The sequence below is a fragment of the Chionomys nivalis genome, chromosome 1, assembly GCF_950005125.1.
Source record: "Chionomys nivalis chromosome 1, mChiNiv1.1, whole genome shotgun sequence".
Taxonomy (NCBI): Eukaryota; Metazoa; Chordata; class Mammalia; order Rodentia; family Cricetidae; genus Chionomys; species Chionomys nivalis.
In genome coordinates, this window is record NC_080086.1 from 8,729,613 (window position 1) to 8,751,469 (window position 21,857).

The window sequence follows — 21,857 nt, forward strand, 5'->3', positions numbered from 1 at the left end:
AATCAGTTGTTGCCATGGACATTTACCTGAATCACATCCCTAAAATCCATGAGGTGGAAGGACAATACTGACTCTTGCAAGATTTCCTCTGACCTATGCATGTATGTATGCATAACACATATTCAAGATGCACACATACACACACAAAATAAATAAGTGTGATGAATTTTTTCAAAAACTATACAAAGAACTTTTAGTACAATGGGTCTAAATGGCATATAAAAAGTTTATCAGGTATTTGTTATTAAATTAATGTTAAATCAGATTATAAAGATCAGAGTTTTGGTTGTATCAAAATAAAAAATTATGAAACAACCCCAGTACCTAAAAATAGTTTAAATAGAGCTCTTTATACAAATTTTGTATTCACAAAGTTATCTGTGCTGGATAGTTTTATGTAAACAGGCATAAAGACAAGCAATAAGTTAGATAGTGAATATATGCACCTGCTAGAAGAACAGGAATTTTAGTTTTTAATGTGTGTGTTGGAGAGCTCTAGTAGGCCTCTGTTTTCAAGTATTAGGGCTTCCATGATTACAAAAGGAGATTGTAATTGGACCAATGCTGTCAATTCTTTTTGACCTGTAAACATTTCTTAAACTTTGCCATTTCAAAAGAGTTAGGTTCACTGAGTCCACTAATTAATTTTTTACTTTCACCTCTGTGCCTTTAAGATTAGGAGCTTGTGGGTCATTGGTTTGTGGTAGCTTTCAAGGGAACTCACAATTTGGATTTTGAACTACAAATATGTGGGTGATGATGCATTAAGATGAGACTGTTGATTCAGCTGCTTGAATGCTTTGTAATTAAATACAGGGAAAGATGCCAGAATGACAAAATTAATCAACAGTACTCACATACACATCATGCCTTCATGATATGTAAGTCATTTATTATATGAACTCAGATGCCTTAGGGTCTACTTATTATGTTAACAACAGAGAAAATCATCACCAGGGAGACCTGAGTACAAATGCTCCATAAATTAGTAATGTATTAAAGGATCTCAAAACTGTGGCAATTGCAAAATGGAGGGCAGAGATATTTATCCCCTGTGTGATACAAAGTGGAGTTCTGGAGGATGGGTACACTTTGGTAATGATGTTCTAGCAACAGAACATATTTTCCAGAAGAAAAGCAGCTCTGGTGATGTGTTTAACAATACAGCACATGCTCTTATGCTGCAAGAAGCTCTAAGATGGGAAGCTGGGGCAACTGTTTAGAGAGCAGTATGCTTGCCATGAAAGTATAAGGATCTGAGTTCAGACCCCCAAACCCAAGTATAGCTGGAAACATCTGAAATCCTAGCATTCCCACAAAGAGAGGGGAGGCAGAGCCAGAAGAAACCTGGAAAGTTCAAACAACAGTTGACCTCAGAAAGGAGCAGCAAAGAGAATTATCCCCGTCTCAATCAAATGAAAGGTGAGGAGCAATACTTGAGGTTTTCTTCTGATATCCACATGTGTATCTGTATGAATGGGTATGTGCATTTGCATGCATGCATGTTTCTCTGCAAACACACACACACATGTGTACACCCCTCACATGCACATGCACACACATTCACATGCACATACACCACACATATATACACCCACACATGTACATGTGCTCACACACACTTGGACATGTGCATATCCATGTATCACAGACAAACACAAAACCAAAGATGAAGAAAAGACATTAGCAAAAAGTTATGTGAACATTTCTGATTGAGTTACTGCCACTTCCTGTTATTTTGGCATCCCTTGCTAGATTTCCAGTGATTTAATGGCTATCTACTGTGGGTGCTAGGGTCCAATATTCCCAGTGTCCTCTACCCAATGAGCAAGTGCTCCTAACAGTAGCGCTCTAGTTCCTTTTCCATTTTTAACTAGAAAAAATCCCCCAATGATACTTATAGAAACAATATAGTAATTGACATAGGATTTTAAAAACAAACTCTGTTGTAAACTCATTCAGAAGATTCTGGCGTAAGTCTAACACAAAGACACATGAACCTAAAAGGGGCAACTGGCTGCAATTGGCAAAAGTCTACAAGGATAAATAGTAACTTTACCATAGGCATGAGAATGTTTCTCATTAATCTTTTCCCTATGACCCTGACTGCATCTTGGCAATAGCTACCCTTTATCTGTCTCTCCCTTAGCTTCTGAGACTTCTTGAAAGTAAGCACAAGCTTCATCTTCTTCATCTTCAGAACCCTAACACCTACAACTGTGCTGGGAATTTAGTAAAGCCTTAATAAACATTTGTGGAGTGAATGAATAATATTTACTGCCATTGACAGGGTGACTGTTTTATTCCAGCCCCAAGTCAGGGTGTTGATGGGGGATATACAATTCATTCTTCATAACAGTCTTGCATGATAGACATAAATATTCCTGTGCTTCAATATAAACAGGCAAAAACTTCATATAGGCAAGTCAACACATCTGGGATTAAAGTCACAATGGTGTCTCATGCCTGACACTCTCCAGATGTCTTCTTTTTAAGATGTGAATGAGAAAATGCAACCATAAATGTATTAGTGGAAAACCCTGCAGTTTTGCTGTATTTGCAGATATGAGGGGTACATGAAAAGAGGTAAACTCTTTTTTATATGAGAAAAAAAAGTTCAACTATTTTCTTCCACAAGATTAAGATATCTATTTTTGTTCCTAAGCTCTGCCTGTATAGATAAAAAAGGAGAATAATTGAGACTATATAAAAATTACAATTTCCATTGCATTGCTCTCTGAGGAAAACCATATTGGATAGTGAGCAGAACAGGCAAGCTTTTTTCAGAAACTGCAGCAACTGCAGAGAACGCTTCATTCTAGACTGGGTACAGTTCAGGATTCAGTGGAAATCAGTGGGGACTTGCAGACAAGGAGGGTGGAGGGATGCCATTGAGAGGAAACTTACTGCCAGGTGTTTTGGTGCTTGCTAAGACAATCCTTATTGGTAATGAAGAGGGGTGGAGAAATTGATCAAAGAAGCAAGTAGATATCTGATATACATACATACATACATATATACATATATATGTGTATGTATATATATATATATATGTTACATAAAACAATTATAAGTGTGTGTGTGTGTGTGTGTGTGTGTGTGTTAAAAGAGCCAGGGTTCATGACTACCACATGACACCCAGTTGCATGCTGATAGGGGCTTGCATGATGGCTTTTGTTCATTCTTCCAACAAGGGTAAGGAATATGTCCTTGGTCTGTACTGCACCTCCATTCCACATAGTTGTCTGTGGGCCATTCTGCCTTCAGACACCACACTGATCTGAGTAACCTGAACTGCAACCTAAGGTCATAGTGATATCTGGGGCTGTACTGCTGCAGAGAGCTGTGTCTGGGTCCTATTGGGGCTGGAGTCTGATTTATGTCCATGGTCTGTGTTGTCACAATAGGCCATGGGGATGTCCATGATTATGCTGCAGCTGGAATCCATGTTGATGTCTGTAGTCTATACTGCTGCCACAGAAGCCATGTTGATGTGAGTGGCCATCTCTGCCTTCACAAGTCATGTTTGTGTCCATCAAATGGACAGATTTCAAGAGCATTGTATAGGTCTGTAGGCTTACTGAGGCTAAGGGCCATGTTCATGGTTTATGTCATAGCCAGAAGCCAGGTGGAGGTCCATGATCTGTGTTCTCATTGACTGAAGAGCAATGGGAAAACTGTTATATGATATTGATAACTGTAGATGCACAGTTGAGAGGGAGAGAAATGGAAGCCTTCTGTGACAATCTGTAGCCCCCAAACTCCATCTCCCAAAAGTAACAGCCTAGAGAGGAAGCACCAAAGAGAACTCTTAAAAAGTGTGATGCAGATGTTGAAGAGTAGTTTCACACAATTGATGGATTCTGTCAGAGGTTTGGAGGAATAGTGTGGGAGATCCTTCTGTCTATGTGCTGCTTTTATTGGTTAATCAATAAAGAAACTGGCTTGGCCTGATACAGTAGAACAAATAGGGCAAACTAAATGGAATGCTGGGAGGAAGAAAGCAGAGTGAGATAAATGCCACATAGCACCACTAGAGCTGGAAAAAACTTTGCCAGGTTAGCCACAGCCATGTGGAGATACACAGATTACTAGAAATGGTTAAATTAAGATGTAAGAGTTAACCAATAAGAAGCTAGAGCTAATGGGCCAAACAATGTTACAAATAACACAGTTTCTGTGTGATTATTTTGGGGCAGCCAAGAACCAACAAGCAGCTTCCTCCAACAAATTGGTGCCAAACATGGGAATCAAATCTATGACCCTGAGATTAAGAGTCTCATGCTCTCCAGACTGAGCTAGCCAGGCAGCTGGGAACCAATGAGTGGCCTCGCTCCTCCAACAGAGGGACATTACTCAGTTCTATTTAAGGAGCAGGACACTACAAATTTGATCATGCTCCACTGAGCATATAGATAACACAAAGTGGACTTTATTTTTCTTATTCTTAATTCCTTTGGGGGGTGTCACAAGGGGGTGTGGACATGGGAAGCTGGTAAAGGATTGTGATGGGGTGCATGATATAATACTCTCAGAGAGTCATTTAAAATGTGATGTGAAATAAAGAGAGCACTCTGTATAGTGACTTGGCCTGATTCCTGCTTTAAATGGAAAGCACAAGTTTAAACAGGACTGTGTCTTACAGAATTTGACACTGCCTGGTGAGACCTAGGTCAAAGCAAGTGTGGGTACCAATTTCTGCAATCATCTCTTCATTCTCTAGATATGTTTCCTTCAGGAAGTGACACTGATGATGTTCAAAACTGGCTCCGCTAAAGGCAGAACTAAAGGCAGTTTTGAATTTCTAATTTTGTTTCTCAGTCTTAGAATACATCCAAAGTCACAAACTGGCAAGATTGCTTGTGAAGAGTTTGTCCATGTTCCAGACTTCTTTTGCAAGGTAGAATCACATGAATGGGTAATGTGTTAGATGTTAAGGTTTCTCTAGAGCAGTACATTCCAGATATCTTGAATGTAGGATATAAAAGTGTGCCTGTATATGTCAGGTTCAATAATTGGAATTCAGTATTGTTTCATTTTATTTTTGACTAGAAGAGCTGACCAAGGTAAAATAATTTTTTTTAACTCAAAACCAATAGTCTGTCTCTAGCAGTTAGAAGCAATTTGAGGATTTCAGGGAAAGGTGGTTTTCATAAGATTTTGGCTGCTGTGACTTTTTTTATTTTCCTTACTGAGGAGAGGGCTATATTCCAAGGCTTCTTCAGGTATGTATTATTTGCTTTGCCATAGTAAAGCAAATCCTTTGATTTATTAATTTCATATATAGAGTAAGATGGAATGAACAGCATATATGTACTGATAATCAGAAACTGTTCAGATACTGAACATAAGTGAATGTTTTTATACATCTTAATAGAGTTGTATTCTCCTGGGATTGAGATGTCATTAAGGACTATCAACGAGAGTTCCCCCTCCTAGGGTTTATGTTCAGTGTGTATAGAGTGTCAGTACTGCAAGGTAGTTACTGTTCTAGAGATCTGCTATGTAGCATGCTCATCCACTGACTTAGCAATTCTGCACTGTGCTCTTAAAATGTTTGAGAGGGCAGATGTTATGCCATACACTTTAGAATGAAACAAACAGTGCAAAATCACTCAGAGCTGTAGTGTCTTTTTCTTGAGAATAACAGTAGTGTGTTCTTATGCTTCATTTGGGTGTTAAAAAGGGGGAGACTTGACAGTGTTCTCTGCTTAATAAAAGTGTACCATTCTGTTTTCATGAGGACTGATGAGTGATACACATTTGTCTGTGATACTGTGTGATCCTGGCAACAGAAGCATTGTTTAAAAAATCCTGAGCTAACAAAGGCACACTGTTCATGTGACTGCCACTTAGTGCACATTTCTCATTTTGGTTCAATGTTCACAACAGAGGAATGTGACATGATTCAATACTGGGTTTTGTTGAATAAATGAAATATGTTTGCTTTGCCTCATTTTTTCTATGGACATGTGAAAAATACATCTAAGAAGACACTATGTTTTTCACAGACAGCATTGGCACAGTAGAGGTAGGTGGGTGTTAGTCTATTTACATTGAATCTGGTTTCAAGAGCTTGGCTTTGCACACTTTATTTACAGTTACGACACTTGTTTGTAAAACTTCTCTGGCAGAGCAAAAGCATTTGGAAAAAAATCTCAAGGTGGTGATAAAAACTACCTCAATGTTTACTTAGTGTGTGGGGGAAAAGTCATCCAAAGATCTGGTTGACAACTCTAGCTCCTCTTGGCTAAAAAATGGAAAGTAGATATTGAGATAACTACATTTTAAGACACTAAGGAAAGAGAAGACAGCTTTGATATGGAAGAGGAGCAAGCTTTCTTAGCAATGTGCAGGGAGACCATTTTGGATTCAGGAAGGGCAAAAAGGCAGAGAAGCTAGAAAAGACTAATAAGAGATTACATTAAGGATGAGGAGAAGAGGCAGAGAGGAGAATCCAGAGGTTGATGTTTCATTTGTATTTGGTAAAGATTTAAATCATGAGTCATTTCTTTACTGAACATTGCCACTTTCTGCCATTTTTTTCTCAATCAGTATCAGGTCCTCTCAGGAAGTTAAGTGGACCTGAACTTTCTTGTGGGAGCCTTGAGTCTGTGATTTCATTCCTATGTCTGTTCAAAACTGCCAAGAGAGTCACTATAATTTTCTAGATCCTATGAATTTTCTTTCTTTCAATAAGGAAGTTGTAACTCAACCTATGTGATCCCATTCTATCCCAGTGCACCTCTATTTAAAAAAAAATAAAAGAAATTGTATCTTTTTCAGAAGAAGCCTAAGTTCCTAAGGATTTGAGACAAAAAAATTACTTTGGTGACTGAGGTGTCTCAAACAACTTCAATTCTCTATAGAATAGCAAGTTTGTCTTGTTCTTTGATCAAGCTTGATGCTTCATAATAAAACACCTACCAATGTAGTAATCCCATGCTAGCTCAGAGTTGAATATAATAAAGGGTTCTTTAGATGTAGACTCACAGATCACAGTCCTCTGCAAAAACAGGGAACAGTAACCAAATCCAGCAGCTGAGGGAGGGGAAGGGACAGATGGGGATGAGAGAGAGAGAGGGAGAGAGAGAGAGAGAGAGAGAGAGAGAGAGAGAGAGATTTGTGGCTGCATTTATCGTATAAGATACCAAGCCCAAGTGGGCTGGTATCTTAAAGGTTATTGACTGAAGGAGTTCCCATAGCAAACCAAACCTTCTCTTACAGAATTATTTTCAAGATCAGTCAGAATAAAAAACTTCCTAGGTAATTTTATAATATTCAAAGTATTAGTTAAATTGTTCCTATTCAAATGGTTATGTATACATGTATGTAAATGCAGTGAATATGTACATATGTATATGTAGGTAGGTATGTATGCAGGTGCAGGTGCACATATACAGATGAGTCAATACTGAATATTTTCCTTCTAGAATGCTCTAACTTAGGTTTTATAATGGAGTCTTTTTACAAATATGTTGGGTGTTCATTTGGTTAGAGTACCAGGTCGGCACACTACAGTGATTCTGCTGTCTGGAGCCTCCCAGTGTTGGGGTTACAGGCAGGTTCCCAGAAGTCTGGGTTTTCACTTCATTGCTAAGAATTCAAACTGAGGTCCTCAGTCACAGGAATCAAACATGTTACTCACTGAACCACCTCCACAGCTGTGCTGAACAGTTTCATATCAACTTCACACAGGCTAGGGACATTTGGGAAGGGGGACTAATTAATTGAAAAACTCTACCAAGGAGTCATAGTCTTTTCTGTGGTGCGTTTTCTTAATTGAAGACTAATGTGGAAGGGCCTGGCTCACTGTGGGTGGAACACAACTGGGAAGGCAGTCCTGGGTTGTCTAAGAAAGCAGGCAGTGCAAGGAATTGTAAAAGGAACAGCGGGCCTGCTTTTCATCCTGCCCAGCTCCCGCATGGCTAGCTTTACACCCAACATAACAACACAGAAACCATATTCTTTTAAACACTTCCTGGCCGATTAGTTCCAGCCTCTTATTGGTTACTTCTCACATCTTGATTAACCCATTTCTAATAATCTGTGTAGCACCACAAAGTGGTGGCTTACCGGGAAGATTCTAACCTGCATTGATCTCGGGCTGGAGCTTCATGGCGTCTGCATGACTCTTCTTTCTTCCTCCCAGAATTCTGTTCTGTCTACTCCAGCCACCTAAGGGCTGGCCTATCAAAAGGCCAAAGCAGTTTTTTTATTGACCAATGAAAGTAACACATAGACAGATGACCCTCCTACAAGGGATGAGGAAAAAACAGGACACATTGTTTCTCCATAGCCTATGCACCTGCACCTGTATTCAGGGTGCTGCCATGAGTTTCTACCCTGACTTACAACAAGGATGAACTGTCATTGAAACATTGTAAGTTAAAATAAAACCTTTCCACTTAAGTTGATTTTTTCCTGGTATTTTATCACAACAATAGAAATCATGACTAAGAGACCTATGAAAACTTTTATGTTCATTTTTAAAATGACTCGTTACAGCTCAGTAAATAATTTAATTAACAATTGTTTGCTTTTTTGAAAAGGAAGCAGTAAGACATTTAAAACATTAACATCTGGAAACCATCAGAAGAACATGGGAGAACCCCGGAAAAGGGTTGCAACCCATGGGGTGACATGCTTTTCGAAAATGAAGGTATGAATTGTTATATATACATATGCATGAATTGTTAATATATGCATGACAATCTTTTAAAGCAAACATTGAAAATCCTTGTAACATTGCTCAGCTTATATGAAGTTTTCCAACATAAAAACTACTTTGCTTAATGTGTTCTTAATTTATTGCCCTTAAAGAAGTTGACTTTATTATTATGGTTGTCGAACTAGGATTATTTAACTAGAAAGATTTTTCAGACCTAACTTAGAGGACAGATTCTCAACTTATGACTGAAGACCCCTTAGGGGTTGAAGATACTTTCACAGGGGTCACCCAGGATCATTGGAAAGCACAGCTATTTACTTTACAATTTATAACAGTAGGAAAATTGAAGCTATGAAGTAGCAAATAAAAATAATTTCACTGTTGGGACCAACAGAACATGAGCAATTGTATTAAAGGATGCATCATTAAGAAGGCTGAAAATCACTGTTTTAGGGGGTCTTAAAAGAGCATGACACTTTATACAGGCCGGGCGGTGGTGGCGCACGCCTTTAATCCCAGCACTTGGGAGGCAGAGGTAGGCGGATCTCTGTGAGTTCGAGACCAGCCTGGTCTACAAGAGCTAGTTCCAGGACAGGCTCCAAAAACCACAGAGAAACCCTGTCTCGAAAAACCAAAAAAAAAAAAAAAAATGTGTTATACATAAATTATACTGTGATGGAATTTGGCCTGAGGTCAGAGGTCCAGCCAGTGCTCAGTTCTCAGAGATTTTTGACATAAGATCAGGGGTCACAGCTAGGAACAGTTCCCAAGTAGAAGTGTTGTGCTTATTAATATACAAAGATGAGCTAATGATCTAGTTAGATGGATATATTCTATGAGTTTTGACATTATTGCAATCAGTTTGTAAGAGAAAATATTCATTCTGTTTACTATTTTGGTGGTTTTCAGTAGTTATTAGAGTGTTGTCCTCACAGTTCCAAAGGCATCTTAGTGTGGTCACCAAATATGAATGTGGATTAACACAGGGACTCTGAGCATTGCCCTAGTCTCTGCTGAGTCCTTCCCAGAGTCCTCTCTAAGCTGCTGTCTCCTAAGTCATCCAATCACAAGCTCATTTACCTTATTTACATGTAGTGTACTCCATACACTAATGTAAAAGAGAGGAGACGTCAGACTTAGCCCTGGAAAGTGTTTTTATGTGCGGTGATGCGTGAATTATTGAAACCCAACCCCTCAAGTTATCTTTCAGTTCTCATATTCTGAGGAGTCCAGGGCCCCTGAATCTTAACCTTTGGAAGAGGTCTATTAGATGTATCACTTTGGACAATTTGTGGAAAGTGTCAGTATTTCATCTGAAAAGGATAGTGGTAGTCCTACATTTTAAGAAAAAAACCATCATTCTGAGACGTCTGTGCTTGTGTATCCCTCTCTGTGTCTATCTCTGTATGCATGTGAGTGTTCAGCATTTGATGCCAACCTATTTGAGTAGTATGGGGGATTAGACCCAGATGCTCAACACAATGGGCAATTCCTCTATCCCTAATCTATACCTCCTTCTCCACTGTTAAATATGTTAATTACCTTCAATTTATGTTTTTTATGCATATGACTCTTTTGCCCCCATGTATGTTGGTGTACCACTTTTGCATCTGGTATCCTTGGAGGCCAGAAGAAAAAGTTGAATTTCTTGTAACTGAAGATACAGGTAGTTTTTATTTATTTATTTATTTATTTATTTATTTATTTATTAAAGATTTCTGCCTCCTCCCCACCACCACCTCCCATTTCCCTCCCCCAATCAAGTCCCCCTCCCTTGTCATCCCTAAGAGCAATCAGGGTTCCCTGCCCTGTGGGAAGTCCAAAGACCATCCACCTCCATCCCGGTCTAGTAGGAGGAGTATCCAAACTGCCTAGGCTCCCACAAAGCCAGTACATGCAGTAGGATCAAAAACCCATTGCCATTGTTCCTGAGTTCTCAGTAGTCCTCATTGTCCACTATGTTCAGCGTGTCCGGTTTTATCCCATGCTTTTTCTGACCCAGGCCAGCTGGCCTAGGTGAGTTCCCAATAGAACATCCCCATTGTCTCAGTGTGTGGGGGCACCCCTCGCAATCCTGAGTTCCTTGCTCGTGCTCCCTCTCCTTCTGCTCCTGATTTGGACCTTGAGATTTCAGTCCGGTGCTCCAATGTGGGTCTTTGTATCTGTCTCCTTTCATTGCCTGATGAAGGTTGCTGTTCAGGAGGATGCCTATATGTTTTTCTTTGGGTTCACCTTCTTATTTAGCTTCTCTAGGATCACGAATTCTAGGCTCAATGTCCTTTATTTATGGCTAGAAACCAAATATGAGTGAGTACATCCCATGTCCCTCTTTTTGGGCTGGCTTACCTCACTCAGGATAGTGTTTTCTATTTCCGTCCATTTGCATGCAAAATTCAAGAAGTCATTGTTTTTTACTGCTGAGTAGTACTCTAATATGTATATATTCCATACTTTCTTCATCCATTCTTCCATTGAAGGGCATCTAGGTTGTTTCCAGGTTCTGGCTATTACAAACAATGCTGCTATGAACATAGTTGAGCATATACTTTTGCTGTATGATAAGGCATCTCTTGGGTATATTCCCAAGAGTGGTATTGCTGGGTCCAGAGGTAGGTTGATCCCAAATTTCCTGAGGAACCGCCACACTGCTTTCCAAAGTGGTTGCACAAGTTTGCATTCCCACCAGCAATGGATGAGTGTACCCCTTTCTCTACAACCTCTCCAACAAAGGCTATCATTGGTGCTTTTTATTTTAGCCAAACTGACAGGTGTAAGATGGTATCTTAAAGTTGTCTTGATTTGCATTTCCCTGATCGCTAAGGAAGTTGAGCATGACCTTAAGTGTTTTTTGGCCATTTGAAATTCTTCTGTTGAGAATTCTCTGTTCAGCTCAGTGCCCAATTTTATAATGTGGGTGCTATGAACTGAGCCCAGGTCTTCAGAAAGAGCAGCCAGTGATCTTGACTGCTGAGCCACATCTCCAACTTCAAAGCTAAGGATAATGATGGGTATTCTGATTATCAGTTAACAACATTATTAGAATTTATAGTCCAAATATCATCAGGTATCATAAACATTTCCCAATGCTCATCTTTGATTACTGTCTCAGGGTTTCTATTACTATGAAGAAAAATTATAACCATGCAACTCCTATAAAGGAAAACATTTATTTGGGCCTGGCTTAAAATTTCTGAGGTTTAGTCTATAACTATCTGGTTCAAAGCATGGTAGCCCAAGGGAGATAGAGTTCTTGAGAAGGATCCAAAGGTTTAACACCCACGTCAACAGGCAACAAGAATAGAGTGGTACTATGTCCACCTGGAGCTTCTGAAATTTCAGAGCCACCCTCATTGACACTGCCTCCTACAAGGCCAGAGCTCCTAATGCCACTACTTGGTGGCAAGGCATTCAAATCTATGAGCTTATGGGGCCATTCCTAATCAAGCCACCACAGTTACTTCAGAGTTTAACAACAGTAGATACTGGTGTGCAGTTTATGGAAAAATGTTAAAACCATAAGTTTACAAGTCAAAATTTAGAGGTGATTGTTTAAAAAGATTTAGACTTCTCTGACTTTAGAACTGTCTAGAATGCTAGGGTGGTCAAGTAGTCTACAGTGCCAGAGTGGAGCTTCTGTTTCTTACATTTAGGAAACAATCATTAAGAAAAGTGTCCCAGGATAGGGCAACTGATGGCCTTAACGACCTTTAATCATGCATAGGCCCGGAAATATGAAACTCATGTGAAATGATCAGTTATCAATTGCATTCCCTGAAAGATTTGTAGTGGGAAGAGGGAATATTTCTGAAAATACCATTTACTGTTAGACAAACTTCTAGAACAGTGTTAAAGTATACTGAACTCAGTGTTCATTCTTACCATTTTATTTATTTTTATGTAAATTCTGCTTAGGTTAATCCAGATTAATTGGTACTGGTGATAAAAAATTTTCAAAACAGTAAATACTAACCTAATCCAGGATGGCTTGCCTATTATTTCAGATGAGATTCCAGAAATTCTGGAAGCTGGGATGATGACATTACCAACAACCTACTGCTGGGATATAAGTTAAGGGAAACAGAAAACTCATTCACTACATCATTCAAAATAAGTTCATTAGTAACAAGAGTTCATTAGTGAGGAGTCTTATCAGGAAACAGACACATTTTATCCTGCACCTGAGAGACACCCAAAATATTCTTCCCTGGGTTTATATGCCGTGACATAGACTATTGTGTTAGGGGGTTATAGGGCATATTGCCCCAGCAAGAGAAATAAAACAGGTTACTTTGCTTCATCTATTGCCTCCAGGAGTGAGACTATAGCTTGTTTTTCTCAAGAATGTAAGGAGGACAATTGTTGAACTAGCCAAGGGCAGCACAAATTCTAATAGTTCTCAATAATAGAATCAGATCTTTATTAAAGGGTGAAAGCTAGGCGATCAGAGAAGTAGTGTAGGTAGCTATGAGAGAGAAACTTTAGCTCTGCCAAATCATCAGAGTGCAGTGTAATCCTGAATGCCCTGTCTACAAGCCTCAAACTTCATCCTCTGATAGAATCTGTAAACTACATTTGTCTCTCTGAATCCTCGGACTGATACTGAGCTCCAGTCTCCTCCTTTCATCTAATTGTTCCAGTTTTAAATCATGCATTGCATACTCATACAGAGACTTAACTTTCAAAATTACGATAGTGTTTCCCTCCTTTTATCGTGGGAAAAAGCTATCTCTTTTAACTAATTCTTCCTTTAAGGAATCCCAATTTTCTCAACAAATCTGCCACCAATGACAATTCAGATGCTGGTGAAGGGTGAGGCCGACTGCTGCTGCATAGAACAGTAGAAGCCTGAGCAGGTTTAATGCAGCTTCCTAGTGTGGCAGTGGTCAGAGAAGAGGGTACAGAAAATTCTACCAGGAGAGAAGAACGGAAAACACAATGGTGATGTGGTGACCCTGGCTGTGTGTAGCTTCAGTCAATACTGGTGACTGCAAAACCATGGACAAGCAGCTTTTTCATAGTTCTCACCCCAAAAGTTGATCACCAGATGTAGCACAAACTCATTATTCTCAATAATAAAATTCCTTCCATCACCAGATGAAGGTTCTATGGTGATATGCAAGATATTCATCAGTGTGGCTATAGGATAAGGTTAGTACAGGCACAATCTCCTGTAGAAAGAGTGGTGGGCTGCTTCCTGCCACCCGGCTCCCAGCTGCCTGGCTAGCTTATGCCCCATAATGACAGCACACAAATTGTATTCTTTTAAACACTGGCTGGCCCATTATATCTAGCCTCTTCTTGGTTAATTCTCACATCTTGATTAACCCATTTCTAATAATCTGTGTAGCACCACGAGGTGGAGGCTTATCAGGGAAGATTCAGCATATCTGACCTGGTGGCTGGATCCATGGCATCTGACCCAGAGAGGAGAGGCATAGCAATTGTCTCACTTCCCTCTTACTCCCAGAATTCTGTTCTGTCTTCCTCACCTACCTAAGTTTTGACCTATCAGGCCACGCAGTTTTCTTTATTAATCAACCAACGAAGCAACAGATAGATAAAGACCCTTCAACATCACTCTCCTCAGCTGCCCATGGAACAAGTTGGAGAAATTACCTTGGCCACCTGGAAACCTCTCTAAAGCCAAGACTCTAGCCAACCCTAAAATGGCTCCCTTGGTTAGGATAACTTCTTCCCTGTTCCCATATCCACCCTTCCTCCATCTCTATTATCCCATTCCCCAGATAGAGATACCTACATTGAAGCACTGGACTTATGGAGGAAGGTCATTGGTTAATTAAAAAGAAACTGCTTGGCCCTCATAGGTTAGAACATAGGTGGGTGGAGTAAATAGAACAGAATGCTGGGAGGAAGAGGAAGTGAGCTCAGATGCAGGGCAGCTCCTCTCAGAGCCAGATGCGATGCCGCTCTTCTCCAGGGCAGACACGATGAAGCAAGCCGCCAGGTCAGACAAGCTGAATCTTTCCTGGTAAGACTGGTGCTACACAGATTATTAGAGATGGGTTGATCGGGATATGAGAATTAGCCAGTAAGGGCTAGAGCTAATGGGCCAAGCAGTGTTTAAAAGAATACAGCTTGTGTGTTGTTATTTTGGGGCATAAGCTAGCCAGGCGACCAGGAGCTGGGGCGGCAGGAACACAGCCCACAGCTCCTACTACACTGGACCGAGATCCCAAGATAAAAATGAGGAGCAGAAGGACGGAGAACATGAACAAGAAAGTAAGGACCACGAAGGGTACGTCCACCCACTGAGAAAATGGGACTAATCTAACGGGAGCTCACCAAGGCCAGCTGGACTGGGACTAATGGAGCATGTGATCAAACTGGATTCTCTGAATGTGGCTGACAATGAAGGCTGATTGAGAAGCCAAGGACAATGGCACTGAGTTTTGATTCTACTGCATGGACTGGCCTTGTGGGAGACTAGTCTGTTTGGATGCTCACCTTCCCTAACCTAGATGGAGGGGGGAGTACCTTGGACTTCCCACAGGACAGGAAACCCTGACTGCTCTTAGGAATGGAGGGAGCTCAGGAGAGGGAGTCGGGGGAGTGGGAGGGAAATGGGAGGTGAGGAGGTGGAAATTTTTAATAAATAAATAAATAAATAAATATAATAAAATTCCTGAGTCAGATATTAGGGGTGAAAGCTGAAAGATCAGAGAAGCAGTGCATCCAGCCACTAGGGAGACCTTTTACCTCTACCAAATCTCCACACTGAAGTGTGATCCTGTTTCCATGAATTCTCTCTCTATGAAACCCCAGACTGCATCCTCTGACTGAATACTCAAACTGCATCTGTCTCTCTGAAGCCTCAGACTGATCCTGAGCTCCTGCCTTATGTTTCTTTTTCCACCCAACCATATCACTTCTGTCTCTACCTCCTCAGTTCTGGGATTAAAGACATGTGATCCCAACTGATGGGATCACCTTTGTGTAATGTCTAAATTTCTTTTATATAGATACAATCTCATATAGTCCAGGTAGCCTTGAACTCACAGAGGTCTGTCTGCCTCTATCTCCCAAGTGCTGGGATAAAAGTGTGTGCCAGGACTTCCTGGTCCCTGTGGCTGACTAGTGGCTTCATTCTGCACTCTTGTCTTCAGGTAAATTTTTTTATTATATTACATACAAAATATCACTGTAGTCAAGGACTTCCAGAGACTAATCATTCCTGAAAACATGAGCAGAAATATGCTTTAGTTTCATTCTGTGTTCTTTTTTTTGTTTGTTTTGTTTTGTTTTGTTTTGTTTTTCGAGGCAGGGTTTCTCTGTGGCTTTGGAGCCTGTCCTGGAACTAGCTCTGTAGACCAGGCTGGTCTCGAACTCACAGAGATCCGCCTGCCTCTGCCTCCCAAGTGCTGGGATTAAAGGCGTGTGCCACCATCGCCCGGCTTCTGTGTTCTTTTTCTTACCTTCCTTAAAGTGGACAGCACTTGTCTTGGAGATAACCATATAATACAGAAGACCCATTAGTGACTGTGTCTTACATTGAGTAGTTCCATGTCTTTCTGTATGAATAAGGTACACTGATAAAAAAGCAAAGACATACCTTTCTACAAAACTCACTGCTGCTAACAACTATTCTAACTGCATTTCCAGAGTGAGGGCAATATGGTAGGGGAGAGATTACATTTTAAAGTTTCTTCCATTTTCAAGGACTGTTTTATTTGGAAACAAACCTCATGGTAGAGTCTGTTTTGTCAATAGTTGGCAAATATATAATTGTAAAACAAAGTTCTCACTTTTTTTTAAACATTTTTCTTCCTAGATGTTTCTGTTGGCATTAACAATGGCATATCTAGCCAAGTCAATATCAGGAAATTATATGGTTTCTATGCTCACACAAATAGAGAGACAATTCAATATCCCCACATCTGTAGTTGGACTTATCAATGGGAGTTTTGAGATTGGTGAGTTACATTTATTTATTACTGTGTATTTATATTCTCTCCCAATTTCTTGCTTAAGATTTTCTAATCTGACTGAATTACATGCTTTCTGATGGTCTGGTATGGTCTAGGTGTAGAGTAACCATTTATTTAAATGTACCCATGATAATATGTAATTTTTACCATATACCTTGATATGGCCTCTTTTTCTGACAATTGAAATAAGATTTAGAGTATTATTATCTAATTCCATTACTAGAATACTCAGACAGACACTAAGTCCTTTTTCAAAGCATTTTAGAAGGTTGCTGTGGGAGCCTGGAGGAACTAGTGTTCTGAAGGAAAGAACAAATGCTTCTCTGCCTCCACTGTGCCAGGGAAGTAGGCAGCTCTCCACTCATAGATACTGAGGAAGATGAGGATGCTTTCCTGTGTCTGAGTTGTATCAGACACAATTCCAAAGATTTGGGTAATGAGGGTAATGAACTGGAAGATGACAGTACAAAGGGGAAAGGAGGGAAAGATGCCTTCTATAATAAAGTGACTTGGACACCTTTTGTTCTTAGTTTTTATTTTCTTCAAAGTGAAATTGTTTTTAATGTATTCAACCAAAACAGCCATGAAAATCAGGGCTGTGAAGTAACTAACCCACATTGAGGTTGTTCCATCTTGTCTCCCAGGATGTCTTACATGTGTCCTAGGTTTTCCCAGTGCAGTCAGCATGAATGTCTTACATAGACTTTTTATAGTCATGTTCTAGTGTGTTAAATGCAGCAAGTGCTGTTCATTCGTTATTCAATGTTTTATGGAAGACATTGAGCTGGGGAAGGCAATATTCTGAAGGGGAAAAGGTGGTCCAGGAGGAGAAATGGACAGGTGAATGTGATGGGGAGATGTGTACAGGGGTGAACCATCAAGTGGTTTTGTGGGGATCAAGTCAGCCCTGTGATATGGGAAGGTGGAAATTGTTAGAACATGAACCTGGAGAAGTGTGCAGAGATGAAAAATGGGTAGAAACTATGGCCTGTTTTGGAATGTGTCTTTTATCCTTCTGGTGCCAGAGAGCCAGTATGGGGTTGGAAGAGGGTCATGACCTTTTTATGCTAAGGACTCCTATTGAAAACCCAATGCCACCTGATTTTAGGATATTTTAATTGCACAAAATGAAACTAATAGGTCAAAAGGAATGCAGTTACACTGAAGTATAATTATCAGAACATTTAAACATCCTGTCAGGAATGAATATTCATGCATTTTAAGAAGGCATAGATTATCTACATCTGATTTTCTACTAATTACTGACTGCATGGCCTTTGCAGTATTTACAACAACCACAAAGTTTTAAGCCTTTTGGAGACAGAATGATGACTCCTCAAGTTATTATTTCTTTCTACACTACCATGAACACAAATGCTATTGTCCAGTTAATAATTAGCTAAAACAATTCCTACCCTAGTTCATGGAAAACTTAATTTCTGTGAAATCTATGTTTTTAAACTAAAGGTAAAAAAGTACTACTTAAAGTAGAAATAAATGACTTAAAGGAAGTCTTAAATGTAATCATTGACCAGTGAATGCAGCATTTGATAGCCTTTTCCCTACCAAATAGTAGTTTTGATAGTTTTGCAAGCAACCTTCCAAGGCCTAGACAGCACCTTACTTTTTCCCACACACCTTCCACAAATTATTTGAGGGGGATAGCAAGGCAATGTAAAGGCCATCTAAGCCTATTGTGAAGAAGGGATGCTTTTCCTTTCAAACATTAGAGATTTCAGACAAGATTCTGTGCATTCATAGTTTTTCATCAATAGACTAGAAATATACTCAGAGTTCAAACAATCGGTGTCTTGGGACATTACCTTCTGCATGATGATCTCAATGACAGATCTCAGAGAGAGACAGCATAATAAGTATACATAGGTAGGTTACATACCATTCAAAATAATGCATCATCTCTTCTATGTAGATAGCAGACTAGAGAGAAATAGAATCTGAAGAGTCTTCAAACATCTTTGAGATATTTAAGATCACTGAGATATTTTCTAAGCCATTAAAAAGTGTGTTTGTGTTTTCTGATCCTTCCTTTATATATAGTATGAATGGTAAATAATCACCAAACTAAAAGTATGAGATTTGTAGAATGCTTATTTATATATTACTTTCTTTTTAATTTTTTCTTCTTTAATTAATTCTTCCCCTTTCTTCTGTGAGTAATATTGATTAAATGGACCTAAGTCTCACATATATTAGACAAAACATTTTACCAATATCCAGTTCCTTTATTTACTTTTTATTTTTAGAAAGTTGACAGTTAGATTCCCAGACTGGTCTTGAATTCACTCTGTAGCCCAGGCTACCTTTGATCACTCAGTCTTCCTGTCTTACCATCCCCTGTGACTGGGAATGCCAGGTCTGTGCCACCAGGCCTCACTTTTTCTTTCATTTCTTAAGCACATTTATCTAAGGCTTCTTGTCAGAATGGGGTTTCTCACTGAGTTTTAAACCTAAATGTAAGCTTTCTCCTAAACCACAGAGATGAATTTTTGGTTTCAACTTTTGACTCCTGCAATCTAGACCTAAGACGCATTTGGATGGTTAGGAATCTGACATTTCTGCTAACAGTATTGCCTGGTCTAAGGGAGGATGTGACAGTAGAAGCAGATATCATGATTGACCATGTTGAACAATTAAGGAGTTTCTGAATACTACGTTAAAAATCATGAATCCATTTGATTCTGCATAGAATTAGAGAAGACATGAGAAAAGAGGTCAGAGGTGATGTGTAGGCTGACACCTGCTTTTTTATGCTTTACCAAGAGCTGGATATGCCTGAATAGCGCATTTAATATTCTTCAGAATGGAAGGGAACTATTCATCAGGAATAACTATTCCATATATAGATTGATTTTTAAGGTGGTTATTTAAACAATAGAGAGGCTGTTGACTATGATATGCCAATACTTTACTGAAATAACATTATCATATCCCTTTCTTAGGAAACCTTTTGTTGATTATATTTGTAAGTTATTTTGGAAGAAAACTGCACAGGCCTATCATGATTGGAGCTGGTTGTGTGGTTATGGGTGTAGGTTGTTTCTTAATATCACTACCTCATTTCCTGATGGGACGGTGAGTACTCCAGCTTTTGATTAAATTTTAGATTCCACTCTTCCCTACACCAAATGACATCCAGAATTTCCTCCCTGGGAAGAGCAATGCTCCCCCAAAGTACAGAATGCTAAAATGGAAATTAGAAGATATGGTCTCCGCTCTACCAATATTATTTATGAATCTTATGACCTTCAGTCTCCTTAAGGTCCAATCCAGTTCACTGTGAAGTGGGGATTTGAAACACTTCTTTCAGGAAGTTGAGACACCTGAATGTTTTCTCTTAGTCTGCCTAAATATGTGCTGCATCATTCATAAGGACTACTTAGACACTCCAGATAAAAGGAGTCTACTGTTTGATCTAATCACAAATGAGTGAGAGATAGACTAATGTAAATATTAATTTTTATTTTTATGCTTTGCAAAGTGTCTTACACAAAAAATTCTAAAATTTAAATTATGTTAAACTATTTCTGCTTTCTATGGATAGTTTTCAGTTCTTTGTTTTGCTTCTCTGGGTGTCAGAATAAATTTGTTTGGCTTCCTTCCCTCATCTTCTTCCTTCTGCCTCTCTTCTACTCTTTTTTTTTGTTTGTTTGTTTGTTTTCGAGACAGGGTTTCTCTGTGGCTTTGGAGCCTGTCCTGGAACTAGGTCTGTAGACCAGGCTGGTCTCGAACTCACAGAGATCTGCCTGTCTCTGCCTCCCAAGTGCTGGGATTAAAGGCATATGCCACCATCGCCCAGCTTCTTCTACTCTTTTTTGTTGTTGAAATTTCAGCCCTTCTTGGTTCCCGCAATAGTTAAGTCCCAAAAAATCACCCATAGGACTACATTAGTTATAAACTGGTTGGCCCATTAGCTTCTTCTTTACTCTTATAACTTATATTTGGGCATTATTCTTACCTCTGTTAGCCACATGGCTCAGTACCTTTTTCAGCAAGGCAGTCACATCTTGCTTCTGTGGTCTGGTCAGGACTGCAGAAGAATGGGCTTCCTTCTTCCCAGAATTCTCCTGTTCTCATTGACCTGCCTCTACTTCCTGTCTTGTTATCCCACCTATACATCCTTCCTGGCTACTGGCCAATCAGCGTTTATTTAAAATATAATTGACAGAATACAGACCATTCTCCCTCACCACTTCCCTCTCTTTTTTTTTTAAATAAGAACATCCATAGTCCATATTTTGTGAGTGTGGGCATATTTTTCCAGGCTACTTTTTGCATGTAGGGGCATTGATAATGTTATGGAAACCTAATGAAAATTTAGAATTATGACCAAGTCCTCACTTGTGATTCTTGGTCATCTTAGGCAGCAGTCTATTTTTTTTTTTTTTTTTTTTTTTGGTTTTTTGAGACAGGGTTTCTCTGTGGTTTTGGAGCCTGTCCTGGAACTAGCTCTTGTAGACCAGGCTGGTCTCAAACTCACAGAGATCCGCCTGCCTCTGCCTCCCAAGTGCTGGGATTAAAGGCGTGCGCCACCACTGCCCAGCCTTAGGCAGCAGTCTATTCTGGATGTAGAACTCTGACATCTGGGCTATTTATTCCTACTGAAGATTTCTCAGCTGCTATTTCTTGATCAAACCTATTTTTTTAACTCAGAATGAATCCACAGCTTCTCATTTTCTGTGAAAACAAAAGCAAAACCTCTTCTCCAAAGCAACATACCTTTTGAGTTCCATTATGAAGTCAAGGTATTTTTAAAATACTTAGTTCTGCCCTGCCTCTTGCCTCAGACTGCTTTTTATTTGCTGGTTTGTTTATATTTTGTTTTGTTTTTATTTCAGATAGGCTCTTATGAAGCCCAGTCTCACCTCAAATTAGCTGCATAGCTGAGGGGGACCTTGAGCTTCCACCTCTCCAGTGCTAGGGTAGCAGGCAAGGACCACTCTACTCTGCTAATGCAGTATGGAGTTAAGCCCTACAACTACTTGGCCAACATCACGATACAAATTTCTGTTTCTATTTATTTGTGTGTGTGTGTGTGCATGTGCATGTGTGTGTGTGCGTGCTTGTGTGTATGTGTCTGAGGATGCATGGTGGTTGTAGGTATTCACATGTAGATATCAGAGGACCACTTTGTGGAGTCACTCCTCTCCCTCCATCTTTATTTGATTTTCAGGACTGAGCTCAGGACATCAGGCTGTACAGAGAGTTCTTTACCCACTGAG

At 39.7% G+C, this 21,857-nt stretch overlaps 1 protein-coding gene across 2 annotated transcripts in view; it reads left to right on the forward strand.

Moving 5' to 3' along the window:
- Positions 1 to 8,602: 8,602 nt before the first annotated feature.
- LOC130874234 (solute carrier organic anion transporter family member 1A5-like) overlaps positions 8,603 to 21,857 on the forward strand; it is a 56,862-nt gene continuing 43,607 nt past the window's right edge. For both annotated transcript variants that reach the window (XM_057769254.1, XM_057769245.1), the window contains exons 1-3: positions 8,603 to 8,662; positions 16,461 to 16,602; positions 19,578 to 19,710. In XM_057769254.1, coding sequence (XP_057625237.1) covers positions 8,603 to 8,662; positions 16,461 to 16,602; positions 19,578 to 19,710 — 335 coding nt within the window. The remainder of the gene's footprint in view (positions 8,663 to 16,460; positions 16,603 to 19,577; positions 19,711 to 21,857) is intronic.